The 15,260-nt window shown below is 40.4% G+C and overlaps 1 protein-coding gene and 1 pseudogene across 1 annotated transcript in view; one reads left to right on the top strand and one right to left on the bottom strand.

Moving 5' to 3' along the window:
• ASB7 (ankyrin repeat and SOCS box containing 7) overlaps positions 1-11,136 on the top strand; it is a 49,712-nt gene extending 38,576 nt beyond the window's left edge. The window contains exon 6 of the mRNA XM_050800144.1: positions 7,745-11,136. Coding sequence (XP_050656101.1) covers positions 7,745-7,884 — 140 coding nt within the window. The 3' untranslated portion in view covers positions 7,885-11,136. The remainder of the gene's footprint in view (positions 1-7,744) is intronic.
• LOC126958383 (ribosome biogenesis protein WDR12-like) lies at positions 4,842-5,763 on the bottom strand (annotated as a pseudogene).
• Positions 11,137-15,260: the final 4,124 nt, after the last annotated feature.

The following is a 15,260-nucleotide window of genomic DNA, read 5'->3' as shown; positions in this document are numbered from 1 at the left end:
ATCCAGGGGACGCAAATCTTTCACTTATTCCTTTGTGCCTCCCCTCCACCTCCAATTTCTACCCCTCTCCACCCAAAAGAACAACTTTGGAACTTTGTTTTGCCTTCATTTTGCTCACTTTGGGTATTTAAAAATATTTTTCCTCTCTACCTTTATGAATCCAGATATTTTTAAACAAATAAGTTGATCCTATCATAAAAACGGTAATGGCGATGTTACAGGGAGGTGATTTAGGATATTTAATTTTCTAAATTATGCCGCTGGCCCTGGTTTTGTAATTTATACTAGACCCTTCAAAAGCTGATTTCCTATTTTATACCAGCCCAATTATTACTAATGATGGGCTTCTTTATAAAATGGAAAGACTAATAACTCTTTGAACTATTATGTAATTCCATTGTAGTTCATTAGTATGAATACCTGGTAGTTTTTTCTGTATCCCCTAAAGGGTTTCTAGTTCTTTAAATTATGCTCTTTTGTGAGATGTCTTCCAGTTTTCCCCTGTTATGATCCCATGGACAGGGAAGTTGTTCTTTAATGGGAGGAATTAATTTTCTAAGATGCCTAGTAAATGGTGTGCACATTTGTGTTGATTTTTCTTCTTTCATTCTCTTTATTCTCTTTCTCTGCCTTCTCTTCTTCTGCCACTGCCCTTCTCTTCCCTTGGCCCTTTAATCTCTGGGATAGTGCATTGTTGAATACATATAGCATTAATAGATGCTCAGTAAATACTTTTAAGCGATCAGTTGACAAAAAAATAAGTACTTCTCTTTCAGTCATAATCTTCTATTCCTAAAATGCCATTTCTGAAAAAAATAGCTCCTTAGACAGTCTTAGAAATGACAGTACTTACCATGAGCAGTCCTTATTATTCCTAAAATTTAGCTCACTTTTCACTCAGCAATACTGGTACACGGCAAGATGAGCTCATACCTGTACACTCGTAGAGAACAGTGTGATGACATCCCTCACTTCATCTCTGCACATCTTTTTATACAGGTGAAAGCCCTCACATCTCTGCCTGATGCAAGTCAGCCAGGGATTTCTAGAATATGATTTATATCAATTTGCCCAGGACTGTTTCCCACTAATGGGTTTCCAGTTGCTCCTTTACTGTTAAACTGTCACCTAGTTTTCTTACTGTCCTGACACCAGGAAGATGGAGACTGCAGCTTCCAAAGAGGGCCCTCTACTTTTTTGGTAACCAGAGCAGACATCCTTACAAATATTTAAAAATATATTTACCTGGTACTTACTGTGTGCTTGGCACTATTGTAAGCACTTTACCAAAATTAACTTTTTTAATGCTCGTAAAACCTTTGAGGTGAGTGTGATTATTATGAGAAAACAGGCAGGAAGCTAAGGAGCCCAAGATCACACAGATTGTAAGTGGTAGTGGGGCCAGGAGCCAAATCCAGGCAGCCTGGCTCCGAAGTTGATGCTTTTAACCACTATGATATGCCTCTATCATTAAAGGAAATTCTGCAGACAGGAGTTACACATGGTCAAGAAACCTTTAAAAGGTCAGATTCTTCCAACAACACACGTTTTAAGGAGAAGAAAAATTAGTCTAGAGCATTTCAACATGTTGACTAGAGCATTTCAACATATTCAGGCCTAAGAATGTGTGTTTTTCCCTGGAAAAGGCTTACGCAGAGATAAATAACTTGTGAAGATGGTAGCATTTCTGTCGGTGCTTCCCTTGAATTAAAGTTATTGTCTCATTTTTGCCTTCTTGCATCTTATCATAGATAATGAAGAAAAGCCAGTGATACTTACAGTATTCTGCCTGAGGAATTTACTTAAATAGACCATTAGGTCATAGGACATTTCCTGTTTACCACATTTCCCCAGGTGACAGTGTTGCCAGACTTTGCACTATTACATACATACAAGGCTTCCCTGTCTTCCAGCTTCTAGTAACATTCAAAAAACTTTTTTATACAGCCCCAACCAACAGGCTTCTTAAAGCCCTTCTGGCTTCCTTGTAACACTCACCTCAAAGCCCTCCCACTGCCTGGTGCCAAGGGCAAAGCCCCACTTTCAGGTGCCAGAGTCTCACTCGGTTATCTAATGCTGCAGAACTTTAGTGGCTTAAAACAACAAGAGTCATTTGTTTTACTTCCCTGCTCCACACATTATTTTCTGGAGCAATTTGACTGGGGCCTCTCTGTTTTGAAAATGGCTCACTCTTGCGGTCAGGCGCGGTGGCTTACGTCTGTAATCCCAGCACCTTGGGAGGCCGAGGCAGGCAGATCACCTGAGGTCAGGAGTTTGAGACCAGCCTGACCAACATGGTGAAACCCTGTCTCTATTAAATATACAAAAATTAGCCAGGCGTGGTGGTGCATGCCTGCAGTCCCAGCTGCCTGGGAGGCTGAGGCAGGAGAATTGCTTAAACCCTGGAGGTGGAGGTTGCAGTGAGCAGAGATTGTGCCACTGCACTCCAGGCTGGGTGAAGGAGTGAGACTGGCTAAAAAACAAATAAACAAAAGGCTGGCTCAGGTGGCTGGCGAGTTGGTGCTGGCAGTTGTCTGGGAGCTCAGCCAGGATTATTGGTCAGTGACCTCAGTTCCCTTGTGTAGGCTGCCAGGGCATCTTCGTGGAATGGTGGCTGTGCTGCAGTAGTAAATGTCCCAAGAGTCTGGCAGAAGCTGCATCACCTTTTATGACTTAGCCTTGGAAGTTACATAACAACTGTATCACCATTATCACAGACCCACCCAGTTTCAAGAAGAGGGAACATAGACCTCATCTCTTAATGATAGGAGTGTCCAGCCTCATTGTGGAAAGGCATGAGAGATAGGAGGTAATGTGGTCATCTTTGTGGAGAGAAGTCTGTCACAAAACAAATCCATGTCAACAGATCCCCCATTCCGTAACCTTTTGTCTCAGTCCCTTCTTTTTTTTTTATTTTTTGACACAGAGTCTCACTCTTGCCTAGGCTGGAGTGCAGTGGCACGATCTTGGCTCACTGCAACCTCTGCCTCCCGGGTTTAAGTGATTCTCCTGCCTCAGCCTTCTGAGTAGCTGGGACTACAGGTGCCACCACCATGCCTGGCTAATTTGTGTGTGTGTGTGTGTGTGTGTGTGTGTGTGTGTGTGTGTGTGTTTGTTTAGTAGAGACAAAGTTTCACCATGTTGGCCAGGATGGTCTCAATCTCCTGACCTTGTGATCTGCCCACTTCAGCCTTCCAAAGTGCTGGGATTACAGGCGTGAGCCACCGCGCCCGGCCAGCCCCTTCTTTTTTACTTTAGCTAAGCAAATTCTAGTAATTTAGTTTTTACCATTTTTTGCATGATGTTTTCATTTAAGTATGCCTGTATACACATATGTAAACTCGTTCCTCGTCTGTTTTTGCCTGAATATGTTGTGGTGGTTCTTTTTATTAGTATTAAAAAGGGCCTGGCATGGCAGCTCATGCCTTGTAATCCCAGCACTTTGGGAGGCTGAGGCAGCTGGATCACTTGAGGCCAGGAGTCCAAGACCAGCCTGGCCAACATGATGAGACCCCATCTCTACTAAAAATACAAAAATTAGCTGGGCATAGTGGCACATGCCTATAATCCTAGCTACTCAGGAGGCTGAGGCATGAGAATAGCTTGAACTTGGGAGATGGAGGTTGCAGTGAGGTGAGATTGCACCACTGCACTCCAGCCTGGGCAACAGAGTGAGACTACTTCGCAATAAATAAATAAATAAATAATACTTAAAAAGAACCCATCATCTATTAGGAAAATCAAATTCTTTAAAGAAAGAAGATTCACATCTAATTCACATTCCGGTTTGCATTTGCAGATCAAATACTGTAAGCATTTCCTGAAAAATGACAATGATAATTTATTCTTTTCCTAAAGTAGCCCATGAATAGTGTTGAAAAACAATTCAAAACAGGCTTGGAAATGATTTGCTGTTGACCTGGGTGTGTTTTGCGTTGACTGTTTTATACTTTAAGGACAACCCTATTAAGCATTCATTCAACTAATATTCGCTGAATACTGTGTCAGCTGTCAGATTTACATTGGCAAATGGAGCCAGACATGGTCCTCCCCTCATGGAACATGTCATATAGTGAGGAAGATGGGCATTAATTAACACATAATCACCAAATAAATGTGAACTCACAACCTTATTAAATGTTATAAAGGAAAGGAACTCTGGGAGTATCTGATGGTGAATCCTGACATAGTCTCCTGTGATGAAGTGCTATTTTGGCAGAGATCTGAAAGGTGGAGGAGACATAATCCTCCCAAGAGACACATGAGTGTGTGTGTCACATCCCTGCACAGATCCATGTACAGACATCTGTGGATACACATATTCCTAGTTTGCAGACATTTGTAAGAAAGCAGTCACTTCTGCTGCCATTCTGTTAAGAGACCGCATAGCAGGTAACCTCTCGAAAAGCATATGTTCATACAGGCCTTACAGAGCAGAGGTCTAAGTCAGCCTTTGTCATTTATGAAGAAGTACTTCATTTTGAATAATGGTGATCACGGTAAGCAAGTACAATGGATATAAGGGATAAAGTACAAGAATAGTTTTCCAAGTATGGTCTAGTGGACCCTGGAGTCCCCAAGACCCTTTTGGGGTATCTGTGAGGTCAAAATGATTTCTTTTTTTTTGTTTTTAATAGAGAATGCAAGCCACAGTTTCTGTTCTATAAACACAAACTTTTGTATTATAAATACAAAATAAGAAAAGATAGTGATATGTTAGCTGTTATGAAGGGTGAAAACTTTATATAAACTTCAAAAGGCTGCTTTCTGCATCTGCATCAATGTAATTTCATGATTCTCTACCAGTTTCATTTATAGAAAGAATCTCTGTAATCAAATTATTATTCGTGTTCGTGTCCCCCATATCTGTAGGAATACAGTTTATTGTCTGCTCCTCCACTCGAAGGAGCCCTGTGTCTGTCTAGTCTGCTCTCAGAACTTTGTCTTCATGAGCAGCCACATCATAGAAGCCTTACAACTTCTTGAATCCCACAGCTTGACAGTGTTATATAAGGATCCTGAAATCAGCTGTGGTTCATGGGTAGGAGACCATTGTACTGATGTCTCCCAACCTGCATGTGAGGTTAGGGATGCAACATGAAAGAACCATCTTTAATTTGGGGATCCCACAGTCTGATATACCTATCTGTGCTTCCAGATGCTAAACATTTACAAAGTGGAGAATAGGAAATACAATTAAACACTTTATTTCCTGCAAAGTTGACTTAAGATTGCCAAACATGACATCCCACACACTAATTGTATGGTCCCAAGGTACACTGCAGATTTCTTCAGCATCTGACCACAGAACTGAGGGAATTGCTTCCTTGTGGCCAGAGAAGGTCACTATGGGAGTCCTTGTTAATCCCAACTGCTCTGTTTTCTGTTTCTTTCTTGGTCAATTTGTGGATTCCTCCATTTCATCTTCTTCTGTAGGGACTGTAGACCAGATCCTTAGCATCTTATCCCAGGAGCCACTGCAAAATTTGGTTGCTGAGCTATCAATAGCTGTAGAATCTATACTTGTGCCGCAGTGTAGGGTTTTCACTTTGTTTCTTTCAACATTCCAGTCCCATGAGAGAATAGTCTGATCCATAGAGGCACTCAGTAATAACACAAACTGTGTTTTATCACCCAGGCCATATCTTTTACAACATCCATGTGTCCCACAGTTGTCAATGTTGACTTTCCTTCCAAGGACCAGATCCAAACCAGTCAAGATCCATACCTCTGTCCCTTAAATTGAACTGGTCCAGTCATCATGGACACATCATTCTGGTTGGGGTGCAGTATACTTCTCCGCGTATTCTATTTCCACAACTTCTTCTAATGAGATGTTCTCCTGTTCCATGTGTTTGACCAAGGGCATTCGCAGAAACTGATCCTTAAAAAGGAAATCAACTCCATATATTTGTGGAACTCATTTCTGTCCTTTAGTAATTTATTGATGATGTTAGTAAAGTCATCACTTTCAGAGACAGCAGTGACTGAGAAGGGAACATCATCATCAATGGCCTATTTCTTGTGATCAGTGTAGAAGTGTGTTTACAGCTGAGCAATGGCAGGGAGTGCACACAAGACTTGACCACAGAAACATATGGGTTAGTAGGCTGAGAACGGGAGCTCCTGTATCTTAGGACTACAAAGAGACAGCTCAAAATTACACTGCACAGGTAAGCGAGAAGCTGCAGTCTAATCTCAGACTTTGCTTTCTCTCCATAGGTCTCCTGATTTTCATAATAACACTGAGATATGATTTGCCTTTTTCTCATTCCTTTTGACACGAGTGTCAGTGTTTTCCAGAGACGAGGTGGTGTGATTGGTGTGATTTATCTCAACAGATTGAATTCAGAAGCATATATGAAAATTCAGCTATCATCTATTAAGCCAGACATTAAAAGCTTTGCAAAAATGTGAAAGAATGACATTCTTCTTGTTAAATTTTTTTTTGGTTTTGGAAAATATAGTTAATTTTCATAATGATGTGTTATTTATGTTAACATGTAAAGGGTTTATTAGAATGAATTTAAAAGTATTTCTAAAATTTCTGTTTTAACTTAAAATATGGCATTTATCTATAGGGATAGCCCACATAGAAGTTTTTTTGGGGTTTGCAATAATTTTTTTAAAGTGTAAAGGAGTTTTGAAACCAAAAAGTTTGAGAATGACAAATATGGCATTCAACTTGACTTTAAGCATGTTACCTAATCTCTCTGAGACTCTATAAAATGGGGGCGATGATCAAAGTACTTCCCTCATAAAAGGATGAAAGGAGTTCATACATGTCATTTCCTCTTAACAATATATGGCACAGAGTAAGTATTCAATATATATTTAGCTTTATTATCATGTTTAATATGAAAGCAAAACTCCCTGGACTCCAAACACTACTGAAGCGCAGTCGAAGAATTCTTGCTTGTTTTTGGAGCCATCTGTATTGTTTTTGTAAAACAAAATATTCCAAAGGGAAAGAAATAGGATTTTGTGATTTTTCTTTTTAATTGAGATATAACAGGAGTTTTTATTGGCAAATGATCAGGGTGTAGAAGCTTGAATCGATGTAGATTCAGAATACCTTGAGGTGCTTTTTCACACCCCATTCCTGCTGCACTCCTCAACTCTCAGCCTTATAACCAAGGTTCTGCTATGTTCAGAATCACGGAAAACAGGTGGGCAGATCTGGAAAGCTCGTTTGGAAATTTCCACAGAGACCATGGTGGACTTCGGGGCTCCAGTGTCCTAGACCCAGAGCCGAAAGGGAGGCTTACAATAGGGGACATCTCATTCAGTCCCCACACTTTTCAGATTGAGAACCCAAGACTCAGAGCAATGATTGGCTCACAGTGGCTCACCCAGCCTGAGAGAGACCTAATCAGGACAAGAACCAGAGTTTTCCTGATTTGTAACAGAAAGGATATGAGGCTTAGAATCAGAACTGTTTTTAGTCTCAGTCTAAAGCCTTAATTGGTTGTCTGATATTAAGCAGCTTGTTTACATCTGATACTCAGTATTCTTATTTGTAAAATGGAGGTGAAAATATCCACCATCCCAGAGTTGTGAAAAAGATCAAATAAGGCATTGCATGAAGGTCCTAGGACACTTTGTTTGAGTTGGTATCTTTCCGGGCCTTTGCGTGTAAAGTCCGTAGAGAGAACTTCTCAGTGAAATAAACAGTTCTTTTCAAAAGTGCCTTAAATATTGTGCTTTGTGGCTTTGTAACATTCTCTTTTTTCTGTCTTTTTAGGACAGCCCAGAAACTTGCAGGACCTGTGCCGAATTAAAATTCGACAATGTATAGGCCTTCAAAACCTAAAGCTACTTGATGAACTACCAATTGCCAAGGTCATGAAAGACTACTTAAAACACAAATTTGATGATATCTGATATACCAGAACTGTGAGCAGGATTAGGAGTTATATTCCAGATACTTAAAAGGCTTTTTGCCTTGCACAAAGTATATCCTATGCAATTTCTGATTTGCTGTGAAATCAGAAAGCAGGTATACACTTTTGGGTTTTCTGTTTGTTTGGTTGGTTTTCATTGTAGGGAAGGGATTTTTTTATATATATATAAAAACACACACCACATGCTTGAAGGTCTTAATTTGGTTTCTTGGTCCAAGTTTAAGAGGTCCAAGCTTTGTATACAATACTGCATTTAGAAAAATTGTCTTTTCTTAAATGACACAAGCAGGTTTGGAGTGGAGAATTTACCCTTTCCAAATTTATGGTTTCCTTGGTAAGCACGATATTCTAAACCAGCAGAGCACTTGTTAATGTTTGGAGGCACAGTTTCACCCAGGGGGGCCCTGGGTTCTTCTGGAAAATGCCCTAAGAAATGTTTAAAGTAATGCTGTCACCTCATTCATTTTTAATGAGTATAAATTGGCCGTTTCAAACTGTTCTTTTTCCTAATTGATGTAGCTTTCGGATGACATAAATTCAGTATCTCTGCTTTTCTTTTGGTGTGCTCTTGTTTTTAACTTTTTTTTTTTTTTAACAACTGTAGTACACTACCCTGAGACATTGTGTCTCGATTTCTATCTCTAGTTAGAGTTGTGCTTTTAAAAAAATTAACGGGAAAGAAACTAACTTTAATTGAAGCCAGTGTATTCTGTTTTTAAAACTGTGCCTGCAGTGCAATACTCTTTCTGGTGTATTTTATCCATTATTTCACTTGCTGGTCATCATTTCACAGCCAGCTTTGACATGCCCGTGAGAACAGGAGCCGCCACTTTAATTTTCATGGCAGAACCATAGTATGTCAGTTGCAATTTCCATTTTAAGCTATGTCTTTTACTTCACTTTAAGCAGAAAATTTTGTATCCTGGTGGTAGAGTCTTCCCTTAAAAATTGTTAAATCATTTGGCTTTAATGGTTCAATAATTTGGAATGGCTTCATGGTGTTTCTTTTTCTCCCAGTTTAAAAAAAAAAAAAAAACTTTTTAAGGGTAAAATCTTTAAGGGGTACACATTTGTAAGTCTGGCTAATTTCTAATATGCTAATTAAACATTTCCTATTTTAAGGTTATATACAGTGAGGCTCTTCAGGACAATTATTTTCTGGGTTGATTGGGCATTTGTTTGCTGTGTAAACACGGATATGATAAGTGTCAGTAACAATGGAAAAGGTCCCAGAGGCATTAGGCATCTAAGATGATGCCCTCAGAAATGTATTCTGTGCTTGATTTGTGTTATTAGCTTCAGAAGAACCTTTTCAAATGTCCCAGTATCGTTTTTAGTGCTTTGGGAAAAAATATTCACACACTGTTAATAAATTTGTTATCAGAAGTTTACAAGACGAAGGGCTTCTCTCATCTGAATTTCTAGATTTAAGTCATAAAGCGTAAAACTGTTTCACCCAGAAGTGTAACTAAGCAGAATTAGGAGTTGTCTCTGGCTTTACCTTTTTCAGAGCCAGCAGTGCTGTTTTCTCAAGCACAGTGTTTGTTCTCTTGGGTGCAGAGTAGTTGTGGCGTCTTACACTCGATCTGCTTGTGCCTAGGCATTGCACAGGTTTCCAAAGACGGGCAGCTTCAGAAAAAAGGATTATTCGGGAGATTACTGGTGTGACCCATAGACTCTTTGGCATAGACTGTTTCGCAGGCAGCCAGTCTGAGTGTGGCCAGTTCTATAACCATCCCCAAACTAGCTGGAGCCTGATGGATAGGAACGAGTAGTCTGTCCTTTTTTCCATAAAAATATTCCAAAAATTTATCTCCAGAGAAAGTCCCCTGTGAAGACAGTTGCCAAGCTATATTCTCATTCTTTAAACCAATACCCAGGTCAGAGCTAGGACACACTAGCAGTCTTAGGGACATGGTGTGGCTAGAAATGAATTGAGTGTGACTTCTCCCTAAAACCCCAGGCCCAGGGATGTGAGGAGGCAGAGGGGTGCCTGGAGTTTCTGCACTCTGAGCAGTGATGTTAATGTTACACTTGCACAGGGCTTATTTCCACGTATGTGTGTGTTAATTTATTCACCTAGTTTAAAATGATTTTCTCTCCCCAGCCATTCAGAGGTTTCCAAACTAAGCCACTGAGTTTGAGTCAGGGAATTCCAAGTAAAAAAAGATCAGATTAAGGTAAATTCTTTGTTCTGTATTGCTGCTGTGACTTCAGAAAAAAATTATGAGAGCTCTTCCTGGAATTTTGAAATTTCTATTTAATGAAGAAGTGTATAATTCCATTATTTATTGTTTGAGGTTTGATTTATCTGGAAGCTTAAAAAGAATGTTTTATTTTTGTTGTTAATAAAATCCCAATCACATTTCACAATAACTAAAATGTCTCCAAGTGGGTTACTGGTAGATTATAGTGGTGAAACCTGCAGGTCTGCATTTGAATTGGATTGACAGAGAAGCATTCCGTGGTCACATAATGAATAGGGAGAACAGAACTTTTCAGAAAAATCAACTGATTGTTTTTTCCAGAAGACAGAGCAGAAAATGTTCAGAATATTTTCAAATTTGTCAGATTCTTTTATGTTTCCTTTGAAATTTATTATTTAAGCCTATTACTAAACCTTTATAAAAATATATTTGGCAAATACACCAAAGAAACCAGCTCATAAAAGATTATGATCATTAATGAACTGTAAACCTCATCTTTCGAAAACAAGGTTTTGTGTTTTGTTTTTTTTTTGTAAATATTTGTGTTTATAAATGTACAGCAGAGTAAGAGTGTTTTTTAGATTATTTAATTCCCATATTTCTAAACTATTTACTACACAGTAATCCATGCCTGTTAGTTTGGAGGACTTGACTGTTTCGTTTTTTAATTCATTATCAGTCATGCTTGGAACAGCATTTCCACTAGAGAATTCAGTGTTCTGGCAGTAGCAAGAGTGCACATCTGGAGCATGAGGGAGTCTAGCATGATTTGTCAGATGCACACCCTAAGAGACGAGAATGTGTAGTTTAATGACCAGCGTGGACCATACGAAATTGAGATTCTAACTTTCCTGCAGAAGTGCTCATTAGCCCAGAATGTGATTGGGATAAGGCCATTTGCCCACAAATTTAGCTTTCATGTAACTCCTAGTGTGTTATATCATAATGTATTTTGTTCTTCCTTTTTAATGTAAGTTTTGCTTTGGGTCAATTTGAATTAAAAAAAAATCAAATCTGATTTAAAACATGTTGGAGTTGTATTTTATTTCCAGTCTACCTTAACTTTTTAATATGTCCAGCTATTTGATGAAAATAAATAAAACTCTGTCCTTCCTTCATCAGCATTTTAGATCACTGGGAATTGTTTAAGAATATGATGATGCAGAAAACAATACCACTCTACATTGTCACCAGATAAGCCATTTCTTACCCTCCTTTAATTTGTTTAATGCATTCTGCAAATACCAACCAACTAAAGATTATCACAGTGTTGAGTGTATCGATCCAGCACTGAGCTTTCTTGGGCCGTAATCGCCACCTACCTCACGCGTGTCACACCTTGACTGAGGACAGGATTTAGACCACAGCGTTTCTAAACGTAGGACAGTATGCAGTCAAAGCAATGAATCTGACGGAGTTACCCTGCAGGGGATGAAGCAAAATAACTTTGATTTCACATTTCCTCTATAAAACATAAACACAGCTTGATTCAGGAGAGACCCAAAGTGAATATGAATGATGGTGTGCTAAGAGAAAGGGAAGAGGGACTGCTTAGCACCCCATGCAGAAGTGGGATGTTTTGGAATTATAATCTTGTTGCAGCCTTGTCCAGGGTTTGGCACGAATGAAGGCCAAGAATAGGACATTTGAAACTATTTCTAATGATCAGCAGGGGAGTTCAGCTTTGAAAAATTGCTGTGTTGCTTGGAAACCTTGAGATCATTCCTTTTCCAATATGATAGAAGTAGTGTATTGTTTTCTCAGCTGAAAGACAGTTTACAAAAATAGTTTACAGCTATTGATAAAACATTATCTACTTGATAAAAAAAATAGTTCCACATCTCACATATTTGGATATCTGAGATGAAAGAACATGGATTTGTATCCTCTGCCTGTATTTATGTAACTTAATGTAACTGTGTGTGCTTAACTGAAGGAGTAAGAGTGAAGTTTTACAAGTTTTGATGATAGAACTCAACATACTAAGATACAAAGATAATTTTTCTTTATTCTATCTTTAGTTATTTTGTTATTACCTATTAAATGAAACAAAGGTTCAGACAGCATATGGCCAACTGGATCTCATGACTTCTCTTGTATGCCCCTGACAAATAGTGTTCCAGTCTTTGTAATATATTTCCTGAAGACCGTGGCTCATTTGATGGATATTTCCTTATCTTCCAGAAGAACTCTATGATTCCTGAGTGACAGTCAACATTCTGAATCACATTTGAAAAGACTGAGGTGATTTGTGTATGGACTATGAAAGATCATCAGTGTGGGAGTAAAACCCTAAACTAGCCCTGTTGCCCCAGTGCTTGGTCTCACTGTCCTGAGCGAGTATCTTACACTAAATGATTAGATGTGATCTTTAAGTCTCATTCATCCAGCTATGCCTAGAGCACCTCGTGCTGCTTTTCAGTTGTGTATCTGCAAGGCAAGGGTTTGATTCATTCTGACCCTTGAACCATTGGAAGTAAAGGATCACATTCAAGCACAGTATATCTCTTCTTTCGCAGATGTGACCTTTTAAAAACGTCATCATTGGTAGTTATTGTAAGTTTATTTTATTTTATTTTATTTTAGAGACAGAGTCTCACTCTGTCGCACAGGCTGGAGTGCAGTTGGCACAGTCTTGGCTCACTGCAACCTCTGCCTCCCGGGTTCAAGTGATTCTCCTGCCTCAGGCTCCCAAGTAACTGGGATTATAGGTGTGCTCCACTACACCCGGCTAGTTTTTGTATTTTTAGTAGAGACGGGGTTTCACCATGTTGGCCAGGCTGGTCTCGAACTCCTGACCTCAAGTGATCCACCCACCTCAGCCTCTCAAAGTGTTGGCATTACAGGCGTGAGCCACCATGCCCGGCCTGTAAATATATTTTCAATCTTGATTCCAGTATCTTGAAAATCTCACTTGGAACCTTTATGTTTCCTTTTTATTAGAACACTGTTTTAAATTAAAAGTGTAGCGTTATGTTACATTAAGAAGTAATGAAGTTATTCACTTTTTTGCGAAACTAGTTTATGAATCAGAACAGAGATGGCTGAATTTGGACAATGACATTCAGTTTAAGTTGAGAAATTTGGTTATGTGATGAGTAGACTGACACAGAAGTACTCCAGCTGCAGAGATTTCCTATTTTATCTGGCAAATGTAGTCATATTTTTCTTGCTGCTCAGTTTTGAGCTAATGTTGCTTTTCTTCCTCTAATAGTTTCAGGTCAGGTCACTTCTTAGTTTTCTTTTTCTTTACCAGAAAAAAGAACAGTTGTGGGGCATGGACTTACTGTACATGACCATTTTAGATTTCTCTAGAGAGTTTCTAGATTTTCCCTCTCTTCATTCTGGTCACTTAACCCTTTAGTGAGGTACACGCATGTGTACAAGGTGTAGACTCAGCCTCATCAGGTTGTTTTAGTGTGCTGATTTTAGAGTTCCCAAATGGCTTATTTTCTCTGCCTTACCTGAGTAGAAATACAGCTTATCATTTTGGAAGAATGCCTCATCAGTTGGCTACAGCCATTTTCCATCTTGAGTAGCACCAGAGAACAAATTGCATTTCTTGCTGGTTTACCACTGGTGCTCTTAAGAATTCATTTGCTATGAGTCCACTGGGCAGAGAGTTCCTTGAAGACAAACACTGGGTCTTATTTGCCTGACCCTCAAACAGTATTTGCCAACAGAATCCATTTTCCAGGGCCTTAGTGGCATGTGGCATTTGGTCCCTAGCATGTTAACTTTGTTCCTTCAGGGCTCCAAGGAAAAGAGGGCCAGGTCGTTCATAGCTTTAAGTCTCAGGCCCTCCTAATTCCCACCAGTCTTGCCTTTGGCTCTTCCTTCTTCCCTCCGCCTCCTCTCTTCAGCCTCCCTGCTGTCAGCGTCACCTGGCAGTGGAGCCTAGCTACTGGTCTCATGTGGGCACTGAGACCTTCAGCAGAGACCCCTGGATTTTGGTTGCCAGGAATTGTATCAGTCAGGATTCTCCCTCCCTGAGCCCCCACAGTGCTGCAAGCCCCCGAAGGAGGCAGGGCAAGGCACAGTCTAGATGGCTGACTCAGAGCTGCCCCCAGGCACCTGCCTCGCTGGAGTATCTATGCAGGCTCCGGCTGTGCTTGTACAGCGCTCTCCGTGAAGCTGGATGGGGACTGAGGTGGATCCCCCCGCATCTCTACGCCGTGTTGCTTTTTCTCCATTGTTTCATACACCACATGGGTGGTATTCTTACATAGGAAAGCCCTGGCCGACTCGGTCCTGGTTTGACCATTTCTGCCCTCTTTAGTGCCTGGCTGGCACAGTGCCTTTCACACTATGGATTTTCACTCCCGCAGATTTTCAAGTGAATCTAGTCCAAACCCTTCCTTGGGCAGGTGGGAAAGCCAGGCCGTCTTATGCTCTTAGCTGGTCCTCACCATCCCTGAATTGGTGTCACTCCTCTCCTGCTGGCATCAGTTGGTTTCCACGGAATGGAAATCACCCCATTATGAGGACAGCAATAATAGAATGAGACCCATCTTGGCAAAAGTTGGCAAGGCTTAGGATTTCACATGTTATACTTCCTGGATTTAAAGCCCACACATCTATAAAAATGCCTGTAATTTCCTATAAAATGTGGCCCAAGAGTTCAGTCTTAGCCTCCACCATGCCTTCCTTTTTTTTTTTTTTTTTTTTTAATTGAGACGGAGTCTCTGTCTGTCACCCAGGCTGGAGTGCAGTGGTGTGATCTTGACTCACTGCAACCTCTGCCACCCGGGTTCGAGTTATTCTTATGCCTCAGCCTCCTGAGTAGCTGGGACCGCAGGTGCACACCACCATGCCTAGCTAAATTTTTTGTAATTTTAGTAGAGACAGGGTTTAGCCATGTTGGCCAGGCTGGTCTCGAACTCCTGACCTCGGGTGATCTGCCTGCCTCAGCCCCTGCAAAGTACTGGGATTACAGGTGTGAGCCACCGCACCTGACTGTCTTTCGGATAATCTTGACTAAGAGGAAACAGCTTGGGTTCTAGAACTCCCTTAGGAACTCCGTGTGCCCTTTGCTGGCCTCGGGAGTGTGGCAATAAGAATTACTTCCTAGGCAAGGATGCTACTGCTCTCAGCTCCGCCTGTCCACTGTTTACAAGATGAGCAGGATAACTGAACATATGAGCCTGCA

The sequence above is a fragment of the Macaca thibetana genome, chromosome 7 (genome assembly GCF_024542745.1).
Source record: "Macaca thibetana thibetana isolate TM-01 chromosome 7, ASM2454274v1, whole genome shotgun sequence".
Classification (NCBI taxonomy): domain Eukaryota; kingdom Metazoa; phylum Chordata; class Mammalia; order Primates; family Cercopithecidae; genus Macaca; species Macaca thibetana.
Note: the sequence above shows the minus strand (reverse complement) of the source record. Positions and strands in the feature narration are given on the sequence as shown.